General features: G+C 44.7%; 1 protein-coding gene across 2 annotated transcripts in view; it reads left to right on the top strand.

Annotated features, from left to right (window-relative positions):
- PLCB2 (phospholipase C beta 2) overlaps nucleotides 1–19,478 on the top strand; it is a 405,331-nt gene that overhangs the window by 109,952 nt on the left and 275,901 nt on the right. For both annotated transcript variants that reach the window (XR_012237122.1, XM_073609959.1), the window contains exon 3: nucleotides 18,924–18,992. Coding sequence is in view for 1 of the 2 variants with exons in the window: in XM_073609959.1 (XP_073466060.1) it covers nucleotides 18,924–18,992 (69 nt within the window). In the remaining variant the exon portion in view is untranslated. The remainder of the gene's footprint in view (nucleotides 1–18,923; nucleotides 18,993–19,478) is intronic.

Below are 19,478 nucleotides of genomic sequence, written 5' to 3'. Positions count from 1 at the left end.
TTTTGACAGTGGCCGCAAGAGCACGGTGAGGTATGGGTGCCTGTGTAGTCTTCTGCTGGAAGTAGTGATGCATAGCGGGTGCGTAACCAGAATGGACCAGATAGCTGGAACAGCAGATGTCAGCAAGAACAGCAGACCTGACTGGTGGGCAGCAGGCAGCAGTAGGCAGTGGCTGATAGCTGGTGCATGAAAACTGGTGAGCTACAGTAGAGGAAGCCCCAGCGGAAGCAAGGCAGGTGCATGCAGGACAGGTGAGAGACTGGATACATGGTCAGACAAGCCAGATCGGCAACAGATGGTCAGATGCAAGCATAGATGGCAGGCAAGGAATGGTCAAAGTACAGGCAAAGGCTGGCAACACGAGATCAGGCAGTTGGGAAAAAGGCAGAAGCAAAGTCTAAATACAGGCCAAGGTCAGGGCAGGTAGCATTCAAGCGGAGTCAAGAGCAAGCCGGGTCAAACACAGAAGTAAGCAGAATCAGATTCAGAAACACGGGTACAGCTACAAATCAGACAGCAATGGACTACTGAAGATGCTGCACTTATATAGGCCTTTTGGCGCCAATGTTAATGGCAAATACATGTGTACATCTGCATGCAAATATTTGCGCGCATATTCGTGCACCTGTGCCTGGCAAGACGGGCACCTGCAGGGCTGCGCCTGTGCATGTGCATTTGCCTCAGAGCTTCAGCTGTGTTATGGCAAGCACATAACTGACACTGTAGCTGCTGACATTTAATAAAAACATACACATATCCATGATCCAGCAGTGTCCTAACCCAACCCGGCTCTTTGCTGGCCCCCAGGTCCAGGCGCCGGCATCTTAACTGTGAGAATCCAGCTGTGACCCATTGTGGTTTCACAGCTGGCTTTCCACTGCACATGCGTGAGCCGCGCTGCACCCTTGAATGGTCCCGCAGCCTCCTGGGACCTGTGACATATCCCAAGAGGCTGGGGGAAGAGGTCGGGGGGCAGGGGCCAGTTTTCGTTCCGATCAACTAGGCGGTCAGCGCGCAAGTGGGAGCAGGTACCTGTCAAAATCAGATACCCGTCCCCCCCAAAAAAAGACATTTCAAATATCGGGGAGCTAGAAGAAGGTAAAGTGGAACTTCCTCTTTTGGGTGAAGTTCTGCTTTAACATACCATTTTCTTAATAATTTTCTGTTAAAGTGATTGTAAAGGCTATTTTTTTCCTATAAAAATAACAAAACATGTTATACTTACCTGCTCTGTTGCAGGTGTTCTGCGCAGAGCAGCCTGGATCCCCAACTTCTTGGGTCCCTCTTCTGTGCTCCTGCCCCCCCATGTTGAGTGCCCCCACAGCAAGCAGCTTGCTATGGGGGCACCTGAGCTGAGTCACAGCTCTGTGTAGCCATTCAGACATGGAGCCCCAACCCGGCCCCACCCCTTCTCTCCCCTGATTGGCTAGCTGACTTTTATTGACAGCAGCAGGAGCCAATGGCACTGCTGCTGTGTCTCAGCCAATCAGGAAGGACAATCTCGGAGGTCTAAGACATTCGTGGACATTGCTGGACAGAAAGGGACCTCATGTAAGTTCTAGGGGGTGCTGCGGCAGCTGCTGCACACAGAAGGCTTTTTATCTCAATGCATAGAATGCATTAAGATAAAAAACATTGTGCATTTACTGTTGGAAGTACAACAGCATAGTTGCTAATAAACTGACAATACTGTATGCATTATACCTATCTATCCAATAGGTGGCACTGAAGTGTTATAGTGTGTTATTCTATGGTAATGTGATCACAGGATGTTCTGTCTATGTTCAGTGTATGTAATTGTATGCTCCTCGTTCTTGTTCATGTTTTTCCATGCTATAAGACATGTAATATATTTCTCCATGAATTAAAGCCGTATTACTGCATCCAAGAAGCTTCCAGAGCTTAATTGCAATACTCTGCACAATAGGTTATGGGCCCAGGAACCCAGCAGCACCCAGAGGCACTGGAAAGAATACTAAGCGAGTACAGCAAGTCAGTGAATACTGTATACAAGCTACTGAAACATGGCAAGCAGTTCATATGTAAAGTTTGCAATTGCAAAGCTGAACAATGCCAATTACCATCTGTGGAAGTTTAAACTACAAATGCTTTTTAGAATGGGTGACTTGTGGCAAATGCTGAATACAGACAGACCCACAAACAGATAGATGGAGGAATGGAATAGGAAAGATAGGCAGGCAAAAGCGATTATAAGCTTGCTAGTGGAAGATGACCAGCTTATCCACATAAGGAAAGAGAAAGTTGCCAAAGGTATGTGGACTTCATTTCAAATACTGTATGAGCATTCAAGCCCCAACAGTAAGCTGTTTCTACAAAGAAAGCTTTACAAGATGAGACTAGAAGAAGGCCAGCATATGTGTGACCACATGAAAGCTATGCTAGAGAGCATAGAGCAGCTATGCGCCATTGGAGGGGACATGAAAGATAACCATATTGTTGCCCTGCTCCTCTGCAGCTTTCCAGAGACATATACTGCTGTTGTTATTAACGCTTTAGAAACCAGATCCAATCAGGAACTGACACTGGAATATGTCAGAGGGAAATGAATCAATGAATATGACAGAAGGAAAGAAAATAAGCAACGTGATGACAAAGCTTCTAAGTTGTACTAAGGCACAAAGCACAACAAAGAAAGCAGAGCCTGTTTTTGCAGTAAAGGGAATGGTCACTTAAAAAAGGACTGTTCTATCTGGAAAGTTGAGCAGCGAAAGCTAGAGCTATCCACAAAAGGAGAGTCAAAGCAATCACAAAGGAGACACGTCATAGAGTGGCACCTTTAAAGTGACACAGAGTGGCAAGCCATGCGTCTGGCACATAGGCTCAGGAGTGTTAAGCCACATGACTAGTGCTGAGACCTTCTTCACAAACATTGATTACAATGTGCAAAAGACAACGTTTTCATAGCAAACTGGAAAAGCATCACATCAGAAGGTAAAAGCCAGAGCTTTCTGAACTGCATTACACCACAAGGCAAGCAGAGTATCCTTGTAAAGAAAGTGCTGTATGTTCCAGAACTAGAAGGCAGCCTTCTATCAGTGAAAAGTCTTGCAAACAACGGTCTCACAGTTAAGTTCCAGGGTGGCGAATGCACAATTCACAATGATAAGAGATTCCTCGCAAAAGGAAAACTAGATGATCACCTATACAGGCTCATCACCACAGACCAGCAAGCCAATATAGTCTCTAATGACCTACACAGCAAATGTATTCACTTATGGCACAGGCGGCTGGGACACAGAAGTCCAGAAGCTATACAGGACATTATAAAAAGAGATTTGTCAGAAGATTTAACAATAGCGCTTGGAAAGTGCTCATGAAATGCAAGAGCTGCATTGAAGCAAAAGCCCTTCCACAGGCATCTCAGAAATACTACCCATCCCCTGCAGCTTATACAGTGATGTATGTGGTCCAATGAAAACTCCCACATCAGGTGGGAACAGATATCTACTGACTTTCATTGATGATTATTCCAGGTACACAAACACTTATCTGATGAAACACAAGAATGGAACATCAGAGAAACTTCAAAAGTTGCCATTTCTAGCAACAAATTCCAATGCAAACCAGGAATAATACGCACCGACAATGGAGGAGAATAAAAAAGCAAAGAAGTGGCCTCATATCTGAAGAGACAAGGACTAGGACACCGGACAACCACACCATACACTCCTGAACAAAACGGTTTAGCAGAAAGGAAAAATCGCACTCTTATGCTCCGTAAACACGATCGGATTTTTCGACAACAAATGTTGGATGTGAGCTTGTTGGCGGAAAGTCCGACCGTGTGTATGCTCCATCGAACCTTTGTTGGCATGCTCGTTATCAAGTAGGAGCCGGAGATATAACTAGTGTTCGTAATGGAGATATCACGTACGTCTTGTACGTCACTACGTGTGTATGCAAGACAAGTTGGAGCCAGCATACTTCAAACAAAAATCCACGTATTTGTTGTTGGAAAGTCCGATCGTGTGTACGGGGTATAATAGAAATGGCCAGGTGCATGTTGTCGGATGCCAACCTACCTCACAAGTAGGTTGGCATCTGGGGGAAAGAATTCATGACTGCAACCTACCTATAGAACAGACTACCCTCAAGAGCCATTAAAAGTACTCCATTCGAAATGTGGCATGGATCAAGGCATAGGGCACATCAGAGTGTTTGGCTGTAAAGTATATGCCTATATTCCAAGTGAAAAGCGATCCAAGCTGGAGAACAGAGCCATAGAGGGCATTCTAGTAGGCTACAGTGAGCAAACTAAGGGTTACAGAATCCTACACCCAAAGACTGACAAAGCGACAATAAGCCGTAGTGTTTATTTTAATGAGAGCCCATCACCAGAAACACAGATTCCTGAAATCTGTGAAGTGAATATACCAAGCAAACCAGAAAAATAGGTCAACCAAAGCTAACCTTTGCAGGAGTCAGAGCAAGAGGTAGAACTCACATTGCCTAAATCAAGTTCCCCACCAGATCCTGCTGAACTGCCTGAATTTAGAAGGTCCACTCGGACTACAAAGGAGATACCACCCTGCAAGATATCATACACTGTCAAAACATACAGCATACTTGAGCCAACATCCTGGGAAGACATAGAAAACTGCCGAAACCTGAATCCAATCAATGGAGAAAGGCAGCAGAAGAAGAATTAAAGTCACTTAAAAAAAATCAAACCTGGACACTCACAGAGCTCCCTCCTAACAGCAAAACTATAGGAAGTGGACTTTCAAACTAAAGTCAGGCGCAGAAGGGAATATCCACAAATACAAAGTCAGACTAGTTGCCAAGGGTTACTCCCAGAAATTTGGTGAAGATTACGATGAAACATTCGCTCCTGACGTAAAACACTCCACCATGGGAGCGCTTCTTAGTGTTGCAGCCGGGAAGGGCATGTAGCAATAACTCTCGGTGGAGCTGCTGGTTTAAAGCGGGCTGTTACCATCACCTTCGTTACCTCTATTTCACCAGAACCGGATTTACGGTCCCGTTGAGTTTAATACCAGACAATGTAGGCACCAGACACTTGAGTATCTTTTCTAATGCTTTAATAAACGTAAATTGAAGGAAGTAGCAGGAAAGATGTAGAAGAAGAGTTGCAGGGAAGTTCAAATACCTTTTCTTAGTGTAGTATTAGGAATTGAAAGCTTGTAGATGAATGTACTCTCTTTTTAGAGTTGAATCTTTGCCCGCCTGGATAGGTTTCTCTCACTAACCTAGCAGTCAGTACGCAGCACGAACAAAAGTCTCTGCCACAGACTTGATTGGAGCAAAACCTGTACGATCCTCTGCCACAGGATGTAATGGTTTACAATGAACAGCAAACACAGCACTAGAACCTTTAAGCTGACCCGGCAGTACTATGCGGTAGGATTACTTTAGGATGCGTCCTCCAACTGAGTCACCAGGCCCCTCTCCAGACCAGCACTCTGCATGATCATTCCGTGATGGGTCCTCCCCTGGGATCTTCTCAGTTGTCCAGCTTCTTCCCGTAGGACAAACAGCCCAGGACCATTCCTCTGCCGCTGTGGTAGGCCCCAGACAGGCTTCTGGGCCCACCCACACGCTACGGCGACGTGGGCCACCCGGTCGGAGGACCACAAGGTAATACTCCTAGCACATACCTGTCGGCCAGGAGGGCCAGCAGGTGGAACGAAAATGAACCCTAAAACATGGCATCTGTCCCATAAATACCCTCTCCCAGAATGCAACTCGGAGGACCACCTCCACCGAGTTATCTCCGGGACACAGGAGCACTCATACGCTTCAACGTGTTGCCTTTCCAACACCGACCCATGGTGACAACGACACCTACAGGCACAGTGTGAAACTACATGCAACTCAGCCAAGCTGGAACAGAGGCAAATCTGACTATGTATAAACAGATAACCCACTAAATTTACCTGTAAGCAGTAGATTGAAAATCTACCAGCGCTACATACTCCCCCCAACTACAATAGACGTTGTCCTCAACGTTTGTTAAAATAACTCCCAAGCCTGAGAGTAGGTATTTGAACTTAAAACTTGGATGAAGGGGAAGAAAAGACAGTATAGAAATATTACAGTTTTAACATTTATAAAACAACACCTTTACATCCATAAAAGAAAACACTTTTAGAACTGTTACAAGTCCCACTATCTATCTAGCTGAAAAGCCTAACAGCTTGATAGGAGATTCAATTGTTCCTGAAAAAAAAAACAAAGTTAGACACACACTAAATATGTACAGTACCCAGTTTAGGAGCAAAGTCTCATTCCAAAAGAAGAATGACACTCTCTTCCCGTATATTTTTTCCTTTTAATGAAACAAACTGAAGTAACTTGAGAAGTCCATCCCTATTTTTTTTTTTTTAGCAAATCACTACCTTTCAATAAAGAAAATCCAGCTAGCAAAGAGTCTTTGGATTTAGAAACGCTGAGATGAACATTATCTCTTGACCACGAAGATCTCTAAACACTGACACTCTCTAACTATACACCCCAAAGTTCTTTGTTCATAATCACCAATAAAACAGAGGATCTGGCAATGTCAGTTTCTTTCCCAGTTTATCCACTGTAGTGATAAAGTACACAATATCATCTTTTCCAGGTCTGCAAATGACCACTTTGTCAGCATAGATGTGCCGACCATAGTTCCAGTGTAGGAAACATCCACTGAAGCGTTCATCAATGGCAACAGAATATCCAGTTTTCCGGAAAGGTTTTGGCACAGACAGATAGTCCCAAACAGCTTCACTGTACCACAGTTCCCGGTTGGCCTCAATTTCCTGCATAATTTCCTGAGTAACATAGGGAAACTCCAGACCATATTCTGTGGCAACACGTTTGGTAAGCACTCTCTGTAAACGTGCAAGTTTAGGCAAAGATCTATTTTTTCCCAAACCAGGAGGCACACAAGAGTTCGGTGATTTACTCACCATAGATCCCACGGGTGTCGGAAGCAAATTAGCAACTTTAGACAATGTCTCTTTGGTAGTACTGTGTGGCTCCACACAAGGTGATGTCTTTCCAGAATCCATGGCTGTCCACTCTGAGAAAGTCAAGGCAGAAGCAACATCTTCGCCCTGGGCCCACAATAGTTCCTGTGACATTGTCTCAAACAAATCATCATCACCGGAGAGATCTAACATGGAATCTATCTCCGAGTCTCTCAACTCTTCTGCTGGCAAATATTTACAAAGAGTCCCAGATATGTTCCCCTTTGATCTCTCACCTGTTCCTGACGTGGACTTCTCCGGCTCCGGTTCGGGTAGTCTCCGGGGGAAGGCCTCGACCACTGGCGCGGGAAGCCTTCACATATCCTACCTTCCTCTGGACAGGTGCAACGGGGATAGGTGTAGTAGACGTGGAAAGAAAAGTGATGTCCGCTGATGAAGTAGTGACAGCGGTATCTCCCTCAGGAACACACTCGGTGGTAACAGGCAAAATCACGGCCTGTTGTTCTCCAACAACAATGGTAGCAGCTTCCACTGTGGCAATACCTGTAGCCCAGTCCACACGATAAGCACAGGGCGACATGGTAGGTTGCTTCACTATGAACAAATGTTCTCCGCACTGCAAACAATGAACAAATGGACGGAGATGTATGGCCAGTCCTTCACACTTGTGGCAAAGCATGCCCAGCCCTTCAATATCTCCAACTGTGTAGAGAACAAACCTCCCCTGCGGTTTCAGACGAATGCCGGTATCTGTCAACAGGGTCAGCATAGCACCCGCAGCGGTACTCGTAGGGAACATCTTAGGTCCCATAGTTGGCAGTATCAACGGAAACAAAGACATGTCTGCACTCTGATCTTCTCAGCACGATCACGAGGCCTCTCTTCTCCTCTGGCGCCAAACACACACACACGCGTCAACAAGTAGGTTAGGCTCCTCCCACTTGTTCTTCTGATCACGTAGCTCCCGGGTTTTTACTTTTCACCCACAGCCTACGCAGTCAGAAATAAAGTCCTGCACTTTAACCCCTTCTTCTCCCCAAAAATTGACAAAGTCCAGAAACTTATTCCAACGTAAACTCCCGGTGAAATACTTCTCAGGGTTGCGGGAGGTTGACGGCTAACAATCCTGGACGACGCCCCCACATGTAGCAATAACTCTTGGTGGAGCTGCTGGTTTAAAGCGGGCTGTTACCGTCACCTTCGTTACCTCTATTTCACCAGAACCGGGTCTAGGGTCCCGTTGAGTTTAATACCAGACAATGTAGGCACCGGACACTTGAGTATCTTTTCCAATGCTTTAATAAACGTAAATTGAAGGAAGTAGCAGGAAAAAGGTAGAAGAAGAGTTGCAGGGAAGTTCAAATACCTTTTCTTAGTGTAGTATTAGGAATTGAAAGCTTGTAGATGAATTTACTCTCTTTTTAGAGTTGAATCTTTGTCCGCCTGGATAGGTTTCTCTCACTAACCTAGCAGTCAGTACGCAGCACGAACAAAAGTCTCTGCCACAGACCTGATTGGAACAAAACCCGTACGATCCTCTGCCACAGGATGTAATGGTTTACGATGAACAGCAAACACAGCACTAGAACCTTTAAGCCGACCCGGCAGTACTATACGGTAGGATTACTTTAGGATGCGTCCTCCAACTGAGTCACCAGGCCCCTCTCCAGACCAGCACTCTGCATGATCCTTCCGTGACGGGTCCTCCCCTGGGATCTTCTCAGTTGTCCAGCTTCTTCCCGTAGGACAGACAGCCCAGGACCATTCCTCTGCCGCTGTGGTAGGCCCCAGACAGGCTTCTGGGCCGACCCACACGCTGCAGTGACGTGGGCCTCCTGGTCGGAGGACCACGAGGTAATACTCCTAGCACATACCTGTCGGCCAGGAGGGCCAGCAGGTGGAACGAAAATGAACCCTAAAACATGGCGTCTGTCCCATAAATACCCTCTCCCAGAATGCAACTCGGAGGACCACCTCCACCGAGTTATCTCCGGGACAGAGGAACACTCATACGCTTCAACATGTTGCCTTTCCAACACCGACCCATGGTGACAACGACACCTACAGGCACAGTATGAAACTACATGCAACTCAGCCAAGCTGGAAGAGAGGCAAATCTGACTACGTATAAACAAATAAACCACTAAATTTACCTATAAGCAATAGATTGAAAATCTACCAGTGCTACAGGCATGCAAGTGAAACACCTAGACGTTAAAACTGCTTTCCTATATGGAGACATTAACCACTTGCCGACCGCCTCACGCAGATATACTGTGGCAGAATGGCACGGGCAGGCAGAGTAACGTATGGGTACATTACTCCCCTCCCGCGGGTGGGGGGCACGATCGCGCCCCCCCCCCAGAGCCCAAGGCGGTCGGCATCATTGCAGGAGCGATCCGTCCTGAGGGGGAGGCCACTGATTCATGGCCTCTCCCTCACGATCGCTCCTGACGAATGGGAAGCTTCCTCTGATTCTGTAATGTAAACAGAAGCAGAGGAAGTGATGTCATCTCTCCTCGTGAAGCCTTTTCGTTCTGGAAGACATCAATGTGAGTTTGCACCAACAGCACACTAACACCAGTACACATAGGCACACAAACCACCCCCCAATCACCCCCGATCACTCCCCCTGCACCCCCTGTCACAGTAACACCAATAGCAGTTTTGATTTTTTTACTGATCACTGCATTGGTGTCATTTTGTGACTGTTATAAGTGTTAGCGCAATTAGTGGTAGGCCCCTTTAGGTCTAGGGTACCCCCCTAACCCCCCTAATAAAGGTTTAACCCCTTGATCACCCCCCAGTTGACCCTTTCACCCACTGTCGTCAGTTTCACTAATCAATTTTTCTGATCGCCGTATAAGTGTCACGGGTGATGCTAGGTAGCCAGTTAGTTATTTAGGTTTACCATCAGCTTTTTATAGTGTCAGGTACCCCCATTCACTACCTAATAAAGGTTTTAACCCCCTGATTGCCCCCTAGTTAACCCTTTCACCAATGATCACTGTATAAGTGTTACGGGTGAAGCTGGTTAGTTAGTGTTTTTTATACCCGCCGTTTATTACCCAATAAAGGTTTAACCCCCTGATCGCCAGGTGATATCAGTTAGGTTTTAGTGTCAGTCAGTGTCAGTCAGGGTCTGCGTCGTCCTAGGCAGCGTCAGATTAGTGCCTGTACTGCTAACACCCATGCATGCAGCATACACCTCCCTTAGTGGTATAGTGTCTGAATGGATCAATATCTGATCTGATCAGATCTATACTAGCGTCCTCAGCAGTTTAGGGTTCCCAAAAACGCAGTGTTAGCGGGATCAGCCCAGATACCTGCTACACCCGCGTTTTGCCCCTCTGCCCAGCCCAGCCCACCCAAGTGCAGTATCAATCGATCACTGTCACTTACAAAACACTAAACACATAACTGCAGCATTCACAGAGTCATGCCTGATTCCCGCAGTCGTTAACAGTTATTTTGGTAGCGTTTGATACAGTTGCTGACAGCCTAGGAGCTTTTTTACCTGTGAGTCTCACTACTGTACCAGTAAATTTAGAGCCCAAAATGACAAATCTAAAGTACAGTAGTGAAGACGCCTACACGTTTCTGAGCATGACAGATAGTAGAGGAAGTCACTCATCTGTCAGATTCAGGCTCAGAATACGATCCTGTAGACCACAGTGGCTCCATGACAGACTCTGACGAAGAAGTTGTGGTCCCTGCCAAGGTCAGGCGTACCAGACCCCGATCTTCTGCTGTTGTTGAGGTGCAAGAACCACAGGGCTCTGGTATGGTGCAGAGAAGTACTAGTGCTGCTCATCCTTCTGGTGAACTGGTAAGCACCAGAGGCCTAGTACACCCTGGTCGTACATCCAGCACTGCAGTAGCACATGGTGACGTGGCGAGTCACATAAGTGCAGTTCAAGCTGGCGAGGTGGCAAGCACAAGTAGTGTCTCGCTGCCATCAAGAAAAAGACAGGCCTGTTGTGCCCATAGTGTCCGTCCTGCAGAATTTGCCAATCCTAATTGGGAGACCAACACTTCTGCAGCACCCGTACTTCCCCCATTCACTGGCCAACCCGGAATTCAGGTGGAAACAGTTGATTTTACGTCACTTGATTTTTATTCACTGTTTTTCACGGAAGATCTCTATAAATCTATTGTGGACCAAAGTAATTTGTATGCTGGTCAATTCATCGCCGCTAATCCCCAGACCTCCCTTGCCAGAGATTGGAAACCAATTATGGTTTCTGAATTTAAGACCTTTTTGGGTCTATCCCTCGACATGGGCATAGTTAAAATGAGTATGTTGCGGTCATATTGGTCCACTGACCCAATTTACCATATGTCCGTGTTCTCTGCCTCCGTGACCAGGGCACGATACGAGCAGATCTTGTGGTTCATGCACTTCAACAACAATGAACTCTGTCGTCCTCGTGGAGACCCTGGATACGATCGGGTCTACAAAATTCGGCCCCTCGTAAACCACTTCAACGAACGTTTTCCAGCCTTGTTTACTCCCCATCAAGTTGTCTGCGTTGATGAGCCCCTGATTAAGTTTTCTGGCCGCTTGTCTTTCAAACAGCAAGTGTGCCAGGTACGGGGTCAAGATGTATAAGCTCTGTGACAGGGCCACAGGCTATATATATAGTTTTATGGTTTACGAGGGAAGAGATACCGTATTTTTCGCTCCATAAGACGCAACTGACCATAAGACGCACCTAGGCTTTAACAAAAAACAGGAAAACAAGAGGAGAACAAGAAAAAAAATATAAAATATTTACCAGTGCCCAGGAAATGCAGCCTGACCTGTGCCAAAGAAATGCAGACTTACCAGTGCCAATAAAATGCAGCCTGACCATTGCCATTATTTCAGCCCAACCTGTGCCATTATTGCAGCCCAACCTGTGCCATTATTGCAGCCCGACCTGTGCCATTATTGCAGCCCGACCTGTGCCATTATTGCAGCCCGACCTGTGCCATTATTGCAGCCTGACCTGTGCCATTATTGCAGCCTGACCTGTGCCATTATTACAGCCTTACCTGTGCCATTATTGTAGCCTGACCTGTGCCTTTATTGCAGCCCGACCTGAGCCATTATTGCAGCCTTACCATTGCCATCGCTTGGGCTGCTTTGTCTTCTATCTCGACAAGCCGGGAGATCGCCCGGCGCTTGCAGGGGCTTGGGATGTCTTTCCTCCGCTCTCCTGCCTACCTTCCGGTACTAACGTGGTGTCGGTGGTGGGGAGAATTGCCAGCAGCGGCGGGGGGCGGTGCCGGCGTCGGCAGGGGGCGATGCCTGAGTACATTCGGACCATAAGACGCAGAGACATTTTCCCCCCATATTTTTGGGGGAATAAAGTGCGTCTTATGGTCCGAAAAATACAGTAGTCATGTAGAGCCGGCGAACTGCCCAGATTACATAGGGAGCGCTGGCAAGATTGTGTGGGACTTGGTGTCACCCTTATTTGGAAAAGGGTACCATTTGTATGTGGACAATTATTACACGAGCGTGCCACTTTTTAGTCACTTGTTTGATCATCAGATTGGCGCATGTGGCACCGTGCGATTTAATCGCCGGGGCTTACCCCAGAGGCTTGTAGATTCCCGTCTTAGGATGGGGGAGAGAGCCTGCTTGAAGTGTAATAACTTGCTCGCTGTGAAGTGGAGGGATAATAAGAATGTTTTTGTTCTGTCCTCCCTTCATGCAGACACGACGGTCCAAATTCCTACGGTGACTGGTGTTGAGGAGGAACCCCTCTGTGTACACGAATATATATTCAAAATCTGGGAGGGGTGGACCTCAACGACCAGTTGTTGGCTCCATATCTAGTTGCCCGTAAGGCCAGACGCTGGTATAAAAAAGTGTCTGTATACTTATTTCAATTGTCTTTGCTGAATGCTCATGTGCTATGCAGAGCTTCAGGATGGACTGTATCCTTCCTTAAATTCCAGGAAGAGATTGTCAGAGCCCTTCTGTTTCCAGACGGTGCTCCACCTCACCTTCCCAATCCAAATGCAGTAAGTCGGCTGCATGAGAGGCATTTTTCGTATGTCCTCCCGAGTACCCCTACCCAACGAGCCCCCCCAAAGAAGATGTGGTGTCAGTCGCAAGCGCGGATATAGGCGTGACACCCACTATTATTGTCCCTCCTGTCCTGACAATCCTGGTCTTTGCATTGGTGCATGTTTTGAATGCTACTATACACTAGTGGAGTTTTAGCGTAGGGTACAGCACTGCACAGACTAGGACACACTTTCCCAGGGTCTCCCAAGATGCCATCGCATTTTGAGAGACCCGAACCTGGAACCGAACCGTTACAGTTACAAATAAAAGTGTAAAAAAACAAAAAAACAAAAAATAATATATAAAATAAAAAAAAACAAAAATAGTTTTCGTTTTGTTGTCCTCTCTCTCTCTATTCTCTCTCTTTTGTTCTGCTCTTTTTTACTGTATTCTATTCTGCAATGTTTTATTGTTATTATGTTTTATCACGTTTGCTTTTCAGGTATGTAATTTTTTTATTCTTTACTGTTTACTGTGTTTTATTGTTAACCATAGTTTTGTTTTCAGGTACGCCATTCATGTGCAGCACGGATTTATTTAGCTTGACAGCAACATTGTTTGCTCCCACTATACATAAAGCCATGACTCCAGCGCTGTAGGAGGTCATTTCACCTCCACAGTTAAAAAAAAGAGCATATATGCTGAAGCATGAGGGCAGCAGGGGTGGAGGAGCGATTTACTCCTAACTTTTGGGGCAGATGCCCCCATGTTTCGGCATATATTTTTTAGGCCATTCAGCTGCAGAACTTTATCTTGACAGCAACAGTGTTTGCTCCCACGATACATAAAGCCGTGACTCCAGCGCTGTAGAAGGTGACTTCACCACCACAGTTAAAAACAAAATGGTGCATGTATGCCCATCATTAGAAGTGGGTGGATGAAGGGAGGTATTCTAATGGTGGGCATACCCACACACACTGATCAATCTCTTTTTTTCTTTCAGCCCACAGGCTGCATGAAAAAAAAGATTACAATATACAGTGGGGACGGAAAGTATTCAGACCCCCTTACATTTTTCACTCTTTGTTATATTGCAGCCATTTGCTAAAATCATTTAAGTTCATTTTTCCCTCATTAATGTACACACAGCACCCCATATTGACAGAAAAAACACAGAATTGTTGTCATTTTTGCAGATTTATTAAAAAAGAAAAACTGAAATATCACATGGTCCTAAGTATTCAGACCCTTTGCTGTGACACTCATATATTTAACTCAGGTGCTGTCCATTTCTTCTGATCATCCTTGAAATGGTTCTACACCTTCATCTGAGTCCAGCTGTGTTTGATTATACTGATTGGACTTGATTAGGAAAGCCACACGCCTGTCTATATAAGACCTTACAGCTCACAGTGCATGTCAGAGCAAATGAGAATCATGAGGTCAAAGGAACTGCCTGAAGAGTGGCAAGGCACAGATCTGGCCAAGGTTACAAAAAAAAATTCTGCTGCACTTAAGGTTCCTAGGAGCACAGTGGCCTCCATAATCCTTAAATGGAAGACTTTTGGGACGACCAGAACCCTTCGAGCCTTGGTGAAATAGGTAAATAAGAACCCAAAGATCACTGTGGCTGAGCTCCAGAGATGCAGTCGGGAGATGGGAGAAAGTTGTAGAAAGTCAACCATCACTGCAGCCCTCCACCAGTCGGGGCTTTATGGCAGAGTGGCCCGACCGAAGCCTCTCCTCAGTTCAAGACACATGAAAGCCCGCATGGAGTTTGCTAAGAAACACCTGAAGGACTCCAAGATGGTGAGAAATAAGAATCTCTGGTCTGATGAGACCAAGATAGAACTTTTTGGCCTTAATTCTAAGCGGTATGTGTGGAGAAAACCAGGCACTGCTCATCACCTGTCCAGTACAGTCCCAACAGTGAAGCATGGTGGTGGCAGCATCATGCTGTGGGGGTGTTTTTCAGCTGCAGGGACAGGACGACTGGTTGCAATCGAGGGAAAGATGAATTCAGCCAAGTACAGGGATATCCTGGACGAAAACCTTCTCCAGAGTGCTCAGGACCTGAGACTGGGCCGAAGGTTTACCTTCCAACAAGACAATGACCCGAAGCACACAGCTAAAATAATGAAGGAGTGGCTTCACAACAACTCCGTGACTGTTCTTGAATGGCCCAGCCAGAGCCCTGACTTAAACCCAATTGAGCATCTCTGGAGAGACCTAAAAATGGCTGTCCACCAACGTTTACCATCCAACCTGACAGAACTCGATAGGATCTGCAAGGCGGAATGGCAGAGGATCCCCAAATCCAGGTGTGAAAAACTTGTTGCATCTTTCCCAAAAAGACTCATGGCTGTATTAGATCAAAAGGGTGCTTCTATTAAATACTGAGCAAAGGGTCTGAATACTTAGGACCATGTGATATTTCAGTTTTTCTTTTTTAATAAATCTGCAAAAATGTCAACAATTCTGTGTTTTTCTCTCAATATGGGGTGCTGTGTGTGTACATTATTGAAGAAAAAAAATGAACTTAAATGATTTTAGCAAATGGCTGCAATATAACAAAGAGTGAAAAATTTAAGGGGGTCTGAATACTTTCCAACCCCACTGTATGCCCAACAAGGACCAGCAACGTACTGGTATGTTGCCTGAACTTTGAATGGTTATACCAGAATGATGCCTGCGGGTTTAGGTATCATCTTGGTATCATTCTTTTTTAGCCAGCAGTCGGCTTTCACGTAAAAGCAATCCTAGTGGCTAATTAGCCTCTAGACTGCTTTTACAAGCAGTGGGAGGGAATGTCCCCCCCCCCCCACCGTCTGCCATGGTTTTCTATGGCTCTTCTGTTCCAACAAGGAACCTGAGAATGCAGCTGGTGGTTCCACCAGAACGGCTCCAATCATCTCTATGGCCTAAGAAACCGGAAGCTATGAGCATTTAATGACTTAGATTTCGCCGGATGTAAACAGCGCCTTCTGGAAATTGGGAAAGTATTTTATCACACCGATTTTGGAGTGTTCAGATGCTTTGAGGGCAGACGAGAGATCTAGGGTCTAATAGACCCCAATTTTTTCAAAAAAGAGTACCTGTCACTACCTATTGCTATCATAGGGGATATTTACATTCCCTGAGATAATAATAAAAATAGTTAAAAAAAAGCACCCTGTCCCCCCTTGCTCTCACGCAAAGGCGAACGCATGCATCGGTCTGGCGTCATATGTAAACAGCAATTGCACCATGCATGTGAGGTATAACCGCGAAGGTCAGATCGAGGGCAGTAATTTTAGCATTAGACCTCCTCTGTAAATCTAAAGTGGTAACCTGTAAAGGCTTTTAAAAATGTATGTAGTTTGTAGCCGCTGCATGTTTGTGCACAATTTTAAAGCATGTCGTGTTTGGTATCCATGTACTCGGCTTAAGATCATATTTTTTATTTCATCAAACATTTGGGCAATATAGCGTGTTTTAGTGCATTAAAATTAAAAAAAAGTGTGTTTTTAAAAAAAAAATGCGTTTGAAAAAACGCTGCGCAAATACTGTGTAAAAAAAAATGAAACGCCCACCATTTTAATCTGTAGGGCCTTTGCTTTAAAAATATATAATGTTTGGGGGTTCAAAGTCATTTTCTTCCAAAAAAAAAAATATTTTTTCATGTAAACAAAAAGTGTCAAAAAGGGCTTTGTCTTCAAGTGGTTAGAAGAGTGGGTGATATGTGACATAAGCTTCTAAATGTTGTGCAAAAAAAGCTAGGACAGTTCAAACCCCTCCAAATGACCCCATTTTGGAAAGTAGACACCCCAAGCTATTTGCTGAGAGGCATGTCGAGTCCATAGAATGTTTTATATTTTGACACAAGTTGCGGGAAAAAGTCAAATTTTTTTTTTTGCACAAAGTTGTCACTAAATGATATATTGCTCAAACATGCCATTGGCATATGTAAAATTACACCCCAAAATACATTCTGTTGCTTCTCCTAAGTACAGGGATACCTGTACTAGGATACAGACTTTTTGGGAGCCTAGCCGCGTACGGGACCCTGAAAACTCGACCCTGAAAACCAAGCACCGCCTTCAGGCTTTCTAAGGGTGTAAATTTTTGATTTCACTCCTCACTGCCTATCGCAGTTTCATAGGCCATGGAATGCCCAGATGGCACAAACACCCTACCCCCCCAAAATGACCCCATTTTGGAAAGTAGACCCCCCAAGCTATTTGCTGATAGGTATGGTGAGTATTTTGCAGATCTCGCTTTATGTCACAAAGTTTTGAAAAGTGAAAAAAGAAAAAAAATACATTTTTCTTTTCTTTCTTAATTTTCAAAAACAGATGAGAGCTGCAAACTACTCACCATCCCTCTCAGCAAATAGCTTAGGGTGTCTACTTTACAAAATGGGGTAATTTGGGGGGGGTTTGTGCCATCTTGGCATTTTAAGGCCTTCAAAACTGTGATAGGTAGTGAGGAGTGCCTCTCAGCAATGCCTCTCTTGTACACGTTGGAGTTGATTTACTAAATCTGGAGAGTGCAAAATCTGGTGCAGCTGTGCACAGAAACCAATCAGCTCCTAAATTCAGCTTGTTCAATTAAGCTTTGACAAAAAAAAAAACTGAAAGCTGATTGGTTTCTATGCAGAGCTGCACCCAATGTTACATTCTCCAGTTTTAGTAAATCAACCCTTTTGTTTACTACACTACAGAGGTTGCACTTGTCCTTTTCCCTTTCTTGCCCTTTAAATCATTATCTATCTTGGTAAATCTTTTCCTAACTTTAACCTTTTACTTGCCCTGATTTTTCGTCTCCTAATTAAAGTCCCTCTCAGTACAGACATAATCCTAATGCCCCGTACACACGGTCGGACTTTGTTCGGACATTCCGACAACAAAATCCTAGGATTTTTTCCGACGGATGTTGGCTCAAACTTGTCTTGCATACACACGGTCACACAAAGTTGTCGGAAAATGCAATCGTTCTGAACATGTACGTCGGGACTATAAACGGGGCAGTGGCCAATAGCTTTCATCTCTTTATTCTGAGCATGCATGGCACTTTGTCCGTCGGATTTGTGTACACACGATCGGAATTTCCGACAACGGATTTTGTTGTCGGAAAATTTTATCTCCTGCTCTCCAACTTTGTGTGTCGGAAAATCCGATGGAAAATGTCCGATGGAGCCCACACACGGTCGGAATTTCCGACAACACGCTCCGATCGGACATTTTCCATCGGAAAATCCGACCGTGTGTACGGGGCATAACTCTGCAGATCTAAAGGAATATGTAAACCCAACATTTCATATTCCTGATATATGCCTGCTGTACCATGTATGAAAAAGTATCCTGTTCTCCTTGTATTGCTTTGTTGGTGTGACATACCTGGTGTTCCTACCAGTCCCTCTGCTTTTTTATTTCAAATTGACCAAACTAAGGACGAGAGCACAGTGTGGTAGGTTTCTAACTGTACTGGGAACTCAGCCTGCTCTCCTCCAAATAATAGACTTGTGCTGATCAATAGAGTGTGTAGGAACTCAACCATCTGCTAGAATTTGCTCTTTACATTGACTCTTTTTGTTTTGTTGGCCCCAACCTGACCCAGAACACTGAAAATACTCCTGTTTGCCCCTGCCAACTACAGGTCTACCCTGCCTAGTGATATATCCAGTCCTAGAAATACAGCACCTAAATTGATTAATCAAGCTTTAAGTGGATCCATCCCTCCCAAATGGAGGAAGCCATTCTGTGATTGGACCAATATTCTTCAGAATGTTGGCTATCCTTTACCTATGAAATAGTCTTAAAAGTTGCAAATGAACTGACTGTTAGCTTAGAGAAAGCACTTGGCAGTCTTTCAAGCAGTATAGCTGAACTGAACATCAGCATTATTTAATCATCTCCTGTTTAATATTTTACATGGCATATTACATTTTCTGCTGCTGCTCATTCAAATATAATTTATAATTTTTGCAGGAAATTGAATTCATTGAATTAACCACGATCCGAGATACAAGATTTGGAAAACATGCCAAATTTCCCAAGGTATGTTGTTTTGTGATGAAAATATACATAATCACTGAATACTGTATTGTGAACTGTCAGTTCCATTATGGTGACTACCAACACTTATCTCTTGTTTGTAGAAGAATAGTAAGACTAGCCTTTACATTTAACTTGTAACTCATGTAAAATTAGGGACTTTTAAGGTACCATTTTAGTCGGAAACCACTTTTTTTTAGAAAAATTCCTATATATATATATATATATATATATATATATATATATATATACACACACACACACATTATCTCACAAAAGTGATTACACCCCACACATTTTTGTTAATATTTTATTATATATTTACATGTGACAACACTGCAGAATTGACACTTTAGTACAATGTAAAGTAGTGAGTGTACAGCTTGTATAACAGTGTAAATTTGCTGTCCCCTCAAAATAACTCAACACACAGCCATTAATGTCTAAACTGCTGACAACAAAAGTGAGTACACCCCTAAGTGAAAATGT

Source organism: Aquarana catesbeiana, linkage group LG13 (genome assembly GCF_042186555.1).
Source record: "Aquarana catesbeiana isolate 2022-GZ linkage group LG13, ASM4218655v1, whole genome shotgun sequence".
Taxonomy (NCBI): domain Eukaryota; kingdom Metazoa; phylum Chordata; class Amphibia; order Anura; family Ranidae; genus Aquarana; species Aquarana catesbeiana.
This window is presented reverse-complemented; position numbering and strand designations above follow the sequence as displayed.